The sequence below is a fragment of the Canis lupus genome, chromosome 5, assembly GCF_048164855.1.
Source record: "Canis lupus baileyi chromosome 5, mCanLup2.hap1, whole genome shotgun sequence".
NCBI lineage: Eukaryota > Metazoa > Chordata > Mammalia > Carnivora > Canidae > Canis > Canis lupus.
The window spans coordinates 65,753,217-65,765,602 of NC_132842.1; the positions used below are offsets into that span (position 1 = coordinate 65,753,217).

Consider the following 12,386-nt stretch of genomic DNA (forward strand, 5'->3'; position numbering starts at 1 on the left):
CCGGAGGGAAACACTTTCTAGCAAACTCTTTCAGCTGTTGCTGCTCCAGATCACACTACCCCCCTTCCAGGAACGCCCCTTTCTAGAAGGAACCATAGACTTGGGGCTAAGGCACTCCTGCCAAGACGAAGGGAGCTTAGGTGGAAACTTTCCATCCCTCCCCGGCCTTCAACTCCCGGGTGCGTGGAGATGGGAGCCCTCCTCGCACCCCACGCCGCCCCCAGCACGGCATTCGCAGACACCGGTTAGACAAAGCCCGCCTAAGAAAGCAGGTATCCTCAGAAAGTAGGTGCCTAACCCCGTCGTGACCCCACTCACTGCTGCCTACGGCCCAGGGTGGGGCCCCAGAATTGGCAGCCAAACATCTGCCCTGTCTCCGAGGCACCCGGGCTGGGTGAGCAAGAAAGCGCTCCTGAGTCACAGCTGGGAGGGACAAAGGAGACGACAGAGGGGAAACCCAGAGCAGCGCAGCGCAGCGTGGACCTGAGGCCCATCGTGGAAGGACGGCTTTGCGGGGAAGGGTCACGCGGGCAGCAGTGGGGCCGCTTCGGAAGCCCCGACCTCCGAGTCCCTAGCCAGGGTTCCCCAGGAAAGATTCCTGAGAACGTGCAGTGTAACAAGCACGCGGGGGCCGCAGGACAAGCAGGCTGGAGAAGCTCTGGCCTCGCCGGAGCCAGGCACCCGGGTCTGGGCCTTCGGCCTTGGCCCCGCAGTAGACCTAGAACCCAGCCCCGTGGGCACCTACTTTGGAACTAGGCTGAGGAATCGGATGCTGGAATGTTTGAAGGCGAACATCTGATCTCCACCCCAGATGGCGGGCGGGCGGGCGAGTGGTCCCAGCTGAGACTCCTAACCCTCGTGGGCAGCGAGCCCGCCCCGGTCCCCCGCGTCCAGCTCCCACGGCCTCTGGGCATCCAGATGGCGGCGCCTGGCCCCGCTAAGCCTGGCGAGGGCACTGCTGCATCCCGAGGTCCTCCCAGGGGAAGATCGGAGCAGCCGGACTTTCCTACGCGGGAATCGGGAAGCCCAGCAGTGGGCACGAGAGTGGGCACACCTGTCCTCGCCCGGGCTTCTGCACCTCGCCCCGCCCCTCGGAGCCCCGCCCCCTCGGAGCCCCGCCCACGAGCGGAACCCAGGAAGTGAGTTTGCTCCAGGCCTCAAGACCCTCCAGCGGCTCAGCTCCCTGCGGTGTGTCCTGACGGCCAAGGTCAAGCCAAGAGAGTGAGGGGTGCGCGCTGGGTATGGGCTGGACCCGCTGGGGGCTCCCGCTCAGGCCTCTCCCTCTGCGTCTCCGAGCACAGTGCTGGGAGCCCTCAGCCCCTTTGCGGTGCACGGTGGGCCGAGGGGTTGCCATGCTCTGACTTCCCACCCTGTGGTGTGTGTCATCTTTGTGCAATTCTATGACCTAGTCTCCCGACAGCTAGACAGGAAAACGGAGCTGGGGAAAGTGAGCTCCACACAATGCTTGCATCAGTGCGTGCCATTAACTTACCACTAATTGCCAAGCCAGCTTCACCATCTGCGCTGTGGCCAGCTCACAATGACCCCTTGCATGCTGGCCTCCGTGAGTGCCTGGCAGGCTGGAGCCAAAGTCAGGAGCGCCCAGAGGCCTAGAGGAAACACACACTGCTGGGCCCCACGTAGAGTCTGACTCAGCAGGTCTGGAGCGGCTACTGGTTACTGAGAATTTTAACTTCCACCCAGCTCTGGCCAGGGCTCCTGGCCCTCAGGACAGCCTGGGCGGCAAGGCACTAAGACATTAATATTAATTTCCAAATGCGGTTAGAGTCCCTCAAGCAGAAATTCTGATCCTGGAGGCAGGGGGGAGGCCTGCAAATACGCATTGTTAAAAAAAACCCAGGTGTATTTAGTGACATGGATGCTCATTCAAATCAGAAAGGAAAAGGAATGATTTCTTCAGTGTCCAAGTGCTGGAGGAATGGGCTACCATGTGAGGAAAAACTGATACCATCTCACATTATATTAAAACAACAGTTAAGGGCAGCCCTGGTGGCTTAGTGGTTTAGCGCCACCTTCAGCCTGGGGTGTGATGCTGGAGACCCAGGATCAAGTCCCTTGTCGCGCTCCCTTCATGGAGCCTGCTTCTCCCTCTGCATGTGTCTCTGCCTCTCTCTCTCTCTCTCTCTGTATCTCTCATAAATAAATAAAATCTTTAAAAAAAAGTTAAGATTAAAGATCTTTGAGTTTTAAAATGAAACTTGTAAATGACATTATTTTAGGGGGCGCCTGGATGGCTTCGTTGGGTAAGTGTTTGCCTTTGGCTCAGGTCATGATCCAGGGTTCTGGGATCCAGCCCCAAGTTTGGCTGCCTGTGCAGCGGGGAGTCTGCTTCTCCCTCTCCCTCTGCCCCTACCCTCACTCCTGCTCTCTGGCTCTCTCTCCTTCAAATAAATAAAATCTTTAAAAAAAAAAAAACATTATTTTAGTAATTTTGGAGTAGAAAAGTCTGCATCAGAAATCAAATCTAGACCGAAGGGTTGTAGTTAAAAGTTGCATGTCTCTATCAGGTGAAGGGGGTCTCCAAATGTCCACATCTAGTATATTGATGATTTTCATTTTCCACTGTGTTGGAAGGGCCCAGAGCACTTTTGCCTGAAGAGCCCCTCATTAACTGCCCCCCACCCTGGGGCAGTGTCCTCCACCTCGTGAGGGCCAGCTCCTTGTGCTAGGGAGCCTCTAGCCTGTGGAGCTTGACTGCATGTCTGCAGCAGGACACAGTTCAGGCACCTCGTTGCACTTGTGCGGAGAGAAGATTTACAAACCTAAAATAAATCACTAGAACAGAAGCTGTGAGTCACCTATTTCAGCAAACCCAGCCCTTCTCTTTAGCAGGCAATGGGAACTACAGCCAAGCAGGACAGTGAGCAAGTTTCCCAAGGTTGGTGCTTTGCAGTTCAGTCCTGGTTCAATTTCTCACTCATCACTACATGGAGCAGTACGGGCCTTCCCAACCAGATGCTCCTTGTTGCTTACCCTTAGGAAAGGAGGCGTTTCCTTTACTCGTGCTAATCATGGACCAATGCTCAGTGAGGACCTGTGGACCTATGCAGCTCACGATTTTTTAGAAGGGTAGATAGTGACACAATCCAAAGAGAAGAACTTAAAATCCTCTCATCCCACTCCCTGAGATGATTGATTCTCAAGACTTGAGATGTGCTCTCTCTACACCCTTCTCCCTGGCAATCCAATTTGCCATTAGAAAGCTAGCAAGATTGAGGTGCCAGGGTGGTTCATTCCATTGGGTGTCTGACTCCTGATTTTGGCTCAGGTCATGATCTTGGTCATGATCGGGGCTGTAAGTTTGAGCCCCACATGGGGCTTTGCGCTCAATGTGGAATCTGCTTGAGATTCTCTCTCTCCCTCTTCTCCTCCCCCCAACACTGTCTCTAAAATAAATAATCTTAAAAAAAAAAAAACAACTAGGCAGATCAAATCATGTTGTACACTTTGAACTTACACCAGTGCTGTATGTCAATTATATCTCAATAAAACTAGGGGGAAAAATTGGCCAGAAAAGATGGTGGATTGAATTCATCATCTACATTTGCTGCCTCTGTAAGTCCACTAGAACTATGACAAGAGGATTTTTGGGCCTCTAAGTAAGAATGGAGACAATGAGAGGAAGAAGTAGCAACACGAATGTGGAAGGTGGAAAGTGAGTAGATCCAGTGTCACTGATTTGGGAGACACAAGAAATGGCAGCTGAGAATCAATCCCATTTACTCCAGTCAGCTATCAGTAGCAGCATGGTAGGGCTAAATCAAAGGAGGGAGGGTGAACATCTAAGAAGTTGTTCAGAGTGCCCATCTCTCCCAAGGCCCATCTCTCCCAAGGCCCATCTCTCCCAAGGCCTGACCGCCATGGCCCATGGCTGTACTCCTCCCAACCCAAGCAGAAGTCTGCAGGGGTTTTCTCTAGAAAAGTTAAAATATATAGTCTGGAATGGGCCACACCAAGCCTGGCTGCAGGAAAAGAAAGAAATGTAAAAATTTCTAGAGGAAGCAGAGACATGTCCTGTCTGCCCAAGCCAGCACTGCTCTTCCTCAGCTCCCAGGATATGGGCAGCCAGGTCCTTACCCCCAGACCAGGGGAATTCTCTGAGAACCCCCAGCAGCCAAATCCCAGAGATTCTCTTCCCCCACCCTAAGCCTGATCACACTGAGCAAGTCACCCAGCATCCCAAGAGCTTGGTGGGCCCCCGTTACATAGGTGCAGGCAACCAGAAAACAGGATCCCAGGAAAGCCACTAACCTCCAAAAGAGAGCCCAAGACAGCAGAAAAAAAGAGGTCCAGAGAGACTAGGCAGCCAGACAAAAACTTAACTATGGCATTAACATCTTCAGAGATTCAAAAACTATATCATGGGTGGCTGGGGTGGCTCAGCGGTTTAGTGCCTGCCTTCAGCCCAGGGTGTGATCCTGGAGTCCCGGGATCAAGTCCCACGTCGGGCTCCCTCCATGGAGCCTGCTTCTCCCTCTTGCCTGTGTCTCTGCCTCTCTCTCCCTCTCTCTCTCTCTCTCTCTCTCTGTCTCTCATGAGTAAATAAATAAAATCTTAAAAAAAAAAAAAAACTATATCATGACTATGAAACCCAATAGGATACTGTTTTTTAACAAAAAACATTTGAGGACAGAAAAGAACTTGACATGAAAAATGTGATAGCAGAAATGAAAAACCAACAGAAGTGTTGGAAAATCAAGCTGAATAAAAAGTCGGAGATGGAGAATAGGGTAGAGAAGATAAGAAAAACTAGACGATCCATCCAGGAGACTCAGTATCAGAATAATTGTGGAGTCCAGAGAACACAGAAAGGAAGAAAAAAGTAAGGATTCCAGATTTCCCAGTAACATGGGACATGTGGCGCCAGATAGAAAGGATCCATACCACCAAGGGCCCCATACAATAGGCAAAAACAGACACACACACCCTTTTTCTCAACAGTGACATTTCAGAATCCTGGGAACCAAAAAGCAGATCCAAAAAGTTTCAAGAGGAATAAAAAAGAAATAGGTTACAATTAACTTTTCTTGCAACATGAGACCAATGAAGCAATGCTTTCAAATTCTGAAGGAAAAATGTTCTCCAACCCAGAATTTTGTGTCCAGCAAAACTATCATTTGAGCATCAATGAAGAACAGACCATTTCAGAGGTTTACAGCTTACACCTCCTTTCCCAGGGAGCTCCTGGGACTGGGCACTGATGAGAGAGCTTCTTGATGAAAGAGGGAAGTGTGGGGATGCAGAGAGCAGGAGCCTCCCCGGGGGTGGGGAGGTGCAGAGAGAGCAGAGTGGTGCATGTGCACCAGGTGTGGCTGGGCAGGAGCTCCAGGAGAGGCGCCTCTGACAAGATGGAAGTGATGAGATACCCGAGCACCTGAGCATTTGCATAGTCTTAGAGATGGCAACAATTAAGGGTGAGTTACTAAAACATGGCGGGGATGAGGTACCTCCATGAAGGAGGGCACGTGATGTGCATATAGCACCCAGCACCCAGTGCCCATGCTAATGCTATATGCTAATGAGTCACTGAACTTTACCTCTGAAACTAATAGACTATGTTAATTGAATTATATAAAACTAAAAAAAAAGTACTTGAAAAACTAACAAAAGCAAATGAAAAAAACTTGTGCAGAGAAATAAAGGAATCTTTTTTTTTTAAATTATATTTGAGAGAGGAAACACAAGCAGAGGGAGGGGCAGAGGGAGAGGGAGAAGCAGACTTTCTGCTGAGCAGGGAGCCCAATGCAGAGCTTGATCCCAGGACCCTGAGATCATGACCTGAGCAGAAAGCAGATGCTTAACCGACTGAGCCACCCGGGTGCCCCAAGAAATCTTTATTATACAGCTCATCTGATAAGAGCAGCATCTACCCAGTCATGATGATGTAAATGCTGAATACTGCACAAAAACAAAATCCAATGTAATTCTATTGGAGGCATAGAAGGAGTTCAGGGGTGGTAAGAAGTCAAAACATTTTTTTTTTTTCAAATACGCTCCACACCCAGCGTGGAGCTCAAAGCAGGGCCTGAACCTACAACCCTGAGATCAAGACCTGAGCTAAGAATCAGACTAACCGACTGAGCCACCAACTGAACCAGCCAGGTGCCCCTCTAATGCCACTTCTTGATTTTCAGTTCTTGAAATTATGTTTTGGGGCACCTGGCTGGCTCAGTTGGGGGAGCCTGGGACTCTTGATCTCAGGGTGTGAGTTCAAGCCCTACGTGGGGAATAGGAATAACTTTTAAAAATTAAAAATCTTAAAAAAAATCTTAATAAATGGCAGTATAGGTATATGATTTAGAGACATCGAGGTAAACACTCCACCCACCCAAAACCACCTAAAGTTGGAAGTGGCTGCCTCAGGACAGGGAGAAGGCAGAGGGAAAGGATGGGAGACAGACTCTTAGAACTATTTGACTTTATGACAAAACTGCGGCTCTGCCCCCGTCCACCGGCTCTTCACGCCCTTGGCAGGACCCAGCCCAAGCCCCCGGGGCCCCTCCAGCCCAGCCCGCCTGGCAGCCTTGTTCACACCTGTCTCCACAGGCCACTCCTGTGCACCCTTTCCCCTTACCTTCTATGTTCCTGTAGAGATGTCTTGCCTACTTATGTGAAAGCACCATTTTCCTGGAGTTTAAAAAACAAAGATGCATGATGTAATGCCCCTTACAACTATTTTGAGTCCTTGTGCAAAGCCACATTCCTGAAGATACCTGCTGGGTGATTTAAGTACAAAAATGGTTTGCATTTGTGCAGGGGTGAGGCAATAGCTCTTTTGAAAATTGATACACCATTTAAACAGGCCACCTGATACTTTTAACCCTCTCCTGTTTCATGTTATGTTGGCATTAAACCTTGACATTTTTCTAATGGGTTTCTCTTCAACATTTTAATCTCATGTTTTCAGACAGGAGTCGGTTACTTGCTTTAGAAACACACACATACATACACACAGACACACACACACACAAATTTATACTATTTCCTAAATGGATTATTTCACGGATGAGTTTGTTTGGGTCTTCTAAACGGTTTCTTAGACAAAAAGTATAAAATGTTTTACTTAAAAGGTGAAAAAAGTTCCCAATTTAAAAGTCAAACCTAACCTGGTAAATATAAAACATCTTGTAACAGACTTTTCTGGGCACTAACGAATAGAAATTACAGCAGAAATTCTACAATCATATAATGAAAGCCTAGGAAAGTTATTTCAAGGGAAACATCTAAAAAAACCATCACAATGTTTCTTAGGATTAGGGAGATCGCTTTCTGGAATTTCTCACAGCCACTTTTTATCCTCTCTTTTTCCAAAAAAATTTTCCAGATTTCCCAATGAAATTCAAGGCAGCTCTCTGCTCTGACCCAAATAACTGGCTCCTCCTCACCAGTTCCCTCTCTATGCTCAACATCCGCGTCATCCTACTTCAAGACAGATAACTTACTTTTAGAGAGAGTTTTGGTTGTTACTGCTTGCAGTTATTGGAGGATCATAAAACTAAAATACCAAGTTTCAGGGGAAAGGTGGTGGAGAGTGATCAGTAACTGGGCGTTTTAAAAATTATTTTTGTCAAGAGCAACATTTTCTAAAAAAGTTTCAGATGACCATGTTGTGTTTACATTTCAATCTTAGCAAAAGTCTCATAGATATATTTATTAAAGCAATTCATGAAAACTCACCTAAAAGAAGATAAAACTGGGGGAAAAAAATTTCTCTGAAAACTCAGTTGAGAAGGAGAAGTGCCATCAAATAGCAATACTTTATTATTTTTTAAATATTTTATTTTATTTATTTATTCATGAGACACACACACAGAAAGGTAGAGACATAGGCAGAGGGAGAAGCAGGCCCCATGCAGGGAGCCCAATGCAGGACTCGATCCCAGGACCGGGATCACACCCTGAGCTGAAGGCTGAAGCTCAACCGCTGAGCCACCCAGGCATCCCTAAATAGCAATACTTTACATGTTAGTTAACTGAAGCTACTTGCAAGCGGAAGTCAGCATCCTAAAAAGGAATGAAATAGATCTGCTCTGTACTGACAGGGTGAGAGCTCTCTAGAGGGTGGGGGTGGGGGTGGGGGTACAGAGTACCGCGGTATGATACCACTCAGGTAAAAGGGCAAAAGACCCCCTGACATTATGTATGTGCAGGTGTTTATGGATGTAAATGCATTAAAAAAAAAATCTAGGCAGCTACATCCCAAAATATAAAAGTGGTTGGCTCTGGGGAGCTAGGTGAGATGAGAGGGTAAAGGGCAACCAGATCCCTTCATTTAGATATTTAGGTATTATTTACACTTCTTCACAATTAGTTGAGAAATTTAAGTAAATTCACTGTGTCTGGGCAGATGGACAAAATTATCCTGTATATTCAGTTCGTTCTCTATTTTACTGTTTAAGAAACTTCTGGAATGCTAACAGGATATTTTGATTGTACCTTTTTTTTTTTTTTTAATAACATTTCCAGTCAATATGCAAGAAGAGACCAGGCCAGAGGGGCAGGCTGGCTTTACCAGCCAGTTGTCTATAAACTGCTGAGCTACTCTTCCCTCCAACTCGGCTTGTGATGATCTTGAAGCAAACTATCCAGGGTTTTCTTCACTACCACTCAGCTGGGTTCCAGGCAAGCACCATCCGTCCAAGTCCTAGGACTGCCACTCCTCCCTCAGGAAAACATGCTCTGGTTGCACTTGGTTATGAACTCAGCTTCTCTGTTCTTTGGAGAACCATTTTCATTATTCTATTGTAAGAGTGTGCACAACTTGTCGATCCACAAAACCTATGGTCAAGTATTTCAACTTCTTAGGACGGCAAGCATAACCCTTTGCATTAAAGCAAAGGATAGAACTAGGTTGGTATTTGGGAATAACAGACTATAGGGGATTGGTTTCATTCCCGCAGTGGCTACGGAGGAAGCAAAGGCTATTATCGTTGGCTAGGACCCGGGCAAGAGAAATACAGCATCTCCCACTCCACTACTGGCTTTAAAAAGGCTAAAAACGCACAGAAATGCTACGTACAGGAAAAAAAAAAAAAAAACCTCTCATCAGTTTTAAGAGGGCCACCTTTAGAATTACAAGATAATTTTTTAAATAGCCACTCAAGTTTTACATAAAGGTTCAAACCAGAGGTTCTGAAGATAAATGAAAGCACAAAGCCTTTATTGAATCGAAGATTATGAATAATAAGCCCAATGGTAAGCCCTGGGGGCAGATGTGCGTAGAAATGCAATTTATAAAATTTTCGAGGCAAACAATTGACATCTTTGAAGAAAGTGTCATTAGCTTAAAAAAAAAAAAAAAAAAAAAAAAAAAGCTTCCAGGTGTGCAATTCATTCATAGTATTGATAACTGGTGCCCAGGATATGACCTCAGGAAATGTCGAGATTTCATATATCATTTGTATCAAATCTCTTTTTCTGGTAAATTCCTTAGTGCCTCTGCAGCGGTAACTAGACAAGATTGGAAAGCTTTCAAGATGATTCAAACCTCCAGCACCTCACAGGAGTCCGCATTTCTTAACACAGAAGGCAATGCTAATCAAAGAAGGAAATAAATGAAAAAGTTATTACAAACAAACACTAGCTCACCAGACTTCTAAATATATACATCTATGTATATTCCACTAAAAAATGTTTACCTCAATTGCCCTTCACATTTTATATCCAGAAACTACGCTTTCACTATTCATACCATGCGGTAAGACAGTGTTTTTTAGTGGTGAGTGCAGTGAAGACTCTGATACTTGTCATAAATCTTCGGATTATTTTCAGATTACAGGACTTTGGAAAGACTTTTTTTTTTTTTTTAAGTGACTCCTTTACATTTAAATATATAAAAATCAGAGAGGGATCTTAAATTTTAGAGATTGCGGTTTTTAGGGACCAAGAGACAGGACTAGGAGAAACTGTAACCACATATAAAAGGTAATTAAGAAACGATGTAGGGAACAGCCATGGACTGCACAGAACCCAAATGGAGAGGTGAGATAAATTTAAATTCTAAAAAATCTGGCTAATGACCAGTAATCTCACTCCCTTCAGAAGGTACGGCTGACTCATCCATGAGAGGTGAGGGCTAAATTAGCTTCACCAAGTTACTGATTTAGATCATGCTTCTCCTAGGCCTGTCTCCCCCACCCACCCCACCCCACGATCCTGGTAATGACCAGCTTGTGATACTTCGTAATCTGTCATTACTACAGCATCTTTAAGGTTGAACACCACTCCTAACAAATTCATCCAGACTGTCTCCTTAGCGGAGCCCTGGCCTTGTAGCCACATGGAAGCTTCTGCAACAAGTAGCCAAGGCCGTATAGAAGCACAAGGACTTACACTGAAATGCAAAATAAACACTTGTGCTGAAATACACAAATTAAGAGATTGCCTGTTATCATCTGTTCTTAGTGATGTGGCTAACATCCCTTTCAGTAAACCCAGGAGATACCTCAAGTTCCTAACTACAAATGGGATGCGTTCTCTCCTCTCTCCCTCTCTCTCTGTCTCAATCTCTCCTACAGCGTTACCTCTTCCTGCCTAGCAGACTATGGACTAGGTTACATTTAATAAGGCATATACTTAAGTAGAAAATGTAAAGGCCAAACACTTAAAATCACAAAACCTGCGTAAGAGTAAAACAAACATTAGCAGCATATGAACTAAAAACTGCTCTTAGATAAATATTTAATTCTGGGCATCAAATAGATCAGCAGAGCTTATACTTGGAGAATTCTCCAGGTTAATAATTCTGTCAACATTTGATTTATACAGATATTTAGGTCATTATCTTTGATTAAAAAAAAAAAAACAGTTGCCCAAGGCGTCAAGTTAAAACAGCTCCCAAGAAGATGGTAGAGAAAAGTTGGCCTCTTGGGTTACATCGTTTTTGAGTCACACAAGTAACTTCCATGGTAAAATCGGACTTGTCTCTTAGTTATGTTAAATATCATGTAGCATATTATAAATTTGTTCTTGTAACATTTTCTCCGCCCATAAATGTATTGGCAAAATAGTCTTGAAGTTCAGAAGCTGAGGCACGAGACAGACACTTTTCCAAGGAACAGCTTTTACATATCTTTGTTTCCACTGTGATGCTACATCATTCTCTAAGTATTTCGCTACATGAATTATGCCACTGGTGAAAACTAGAATAAAAAGGGACTATTAAGTATAACTTTCTACTCAATTAAGCTCAATAGAGCCATTTATGGAATACTTTGCTGACGAAATAGTTGATGAAGATGTTGCTCACTGCTAATCAAAGCAGTTTAATGAGCTTGGAGAGCAAGAACTGATGGATAGGAATACACTTTTCTGATCGTTAATTTAACGCTTCCGTATTTATCACAGCAAAATCGGGAATGTCTTTATTATATGTTACCACTTAATTTTTGAAAAGTTAACTGAGAAGCAACTGATCCCCTAATCAACATTCCCAGTTTGTGACTGAGACGTTACGAAATCAACAGCATGTTTTAACTGAAGGAACCGAACAGTTTCAAACCGTATGTCAACATTAAAATAAAACAGACACATAGCCATGAACAGTACGAATATCAACACAATTTATCAGTAATACCTGATAATGGTGACTTCTAGAGATTTCTACAGAGTAACCTTGGTAACTACATCCTAGCCAATGGAGAGGTCTTTGCATTGAGGACAGTGCAGAAGCAAGAGGGTCTGCAGCTCACCGTGGCCTCTCCTGGCCCACCTATAGCTCTGGAAACCCCAGACACCAGTCCATAGTTTAAGACAAACACAGCTCACACTTACCAGGACGCGGGGAAGGGAATGAGAAAACACTTGGAGGTACAAGACTTTAGAGGAAAAAAAAGGACTATTAGTAATGCTCTCCCTAGCACGTATGTTTTTACCCTGTGAAGACTTTAAACCCAGGGCTATCTGGAGCCATAAAGCAAAGAACCCAAGTTTGAATGACGGGCTCAAAATGCAAGTAAAGGTAAAACACACTGAAGTTAGGACAAAAAAATAGTATGATCAGCTGTTGAAGCTTGGAAGGCAACGCCACATAAAACCGGGAGATCCCAAGATCAAAGCTAGATTTGAAAACCACATCCAACATCTCCAAACAAGACAAAGACACTAAAAACCAGTCACCTTCGGTGGACACCTTAAAACTCGAGGGCAGAAATGCATTTTTACCTTCATCATCAAAACCTAACCACTCAGGTTTGGTGCTGACACGTCCACGACCCAACAGCACTTCTAAAACCAGTACTGAAATGTTTTTTATGACTCTTCAAGGAGCTTCGACACCAACCAGGCACAATTATATGACTGCCAGAGGAAATGTCGCCACAGCGAGGCAGCATTTGTAAGGTCCCGTTCTATAAGTACGAGCAAAG

General features: G+C 45.2%; 1 protein-coding gene across 1 annotated transcript in view; it reads right to left on the reverse strand.

Annotated features, from left to right (window-relative positions):
• Positions 1 to 9,151: 9,151 nt before the first annotated feature.
• Positions 9,152 to 12,386, reverse strand: part of TENT4B (terminal nucleotidyltransferase 4B) — a 79,345-nt gene continuing 76,110 nt past the window's right edge. The window contains exon 13 of the mRNA XM_072827116.1: positions 9,152 to 9,555. Within this exon, the coding sequence (XP_072683217.1) occupies positions 9,503 to 9,555 (53 nt within the window). The 3' untranslated portion in view covers positions 9,152 to 9,502. The remainder of the gene's footprint in view (positions 9,556 to 12,386) is intronic.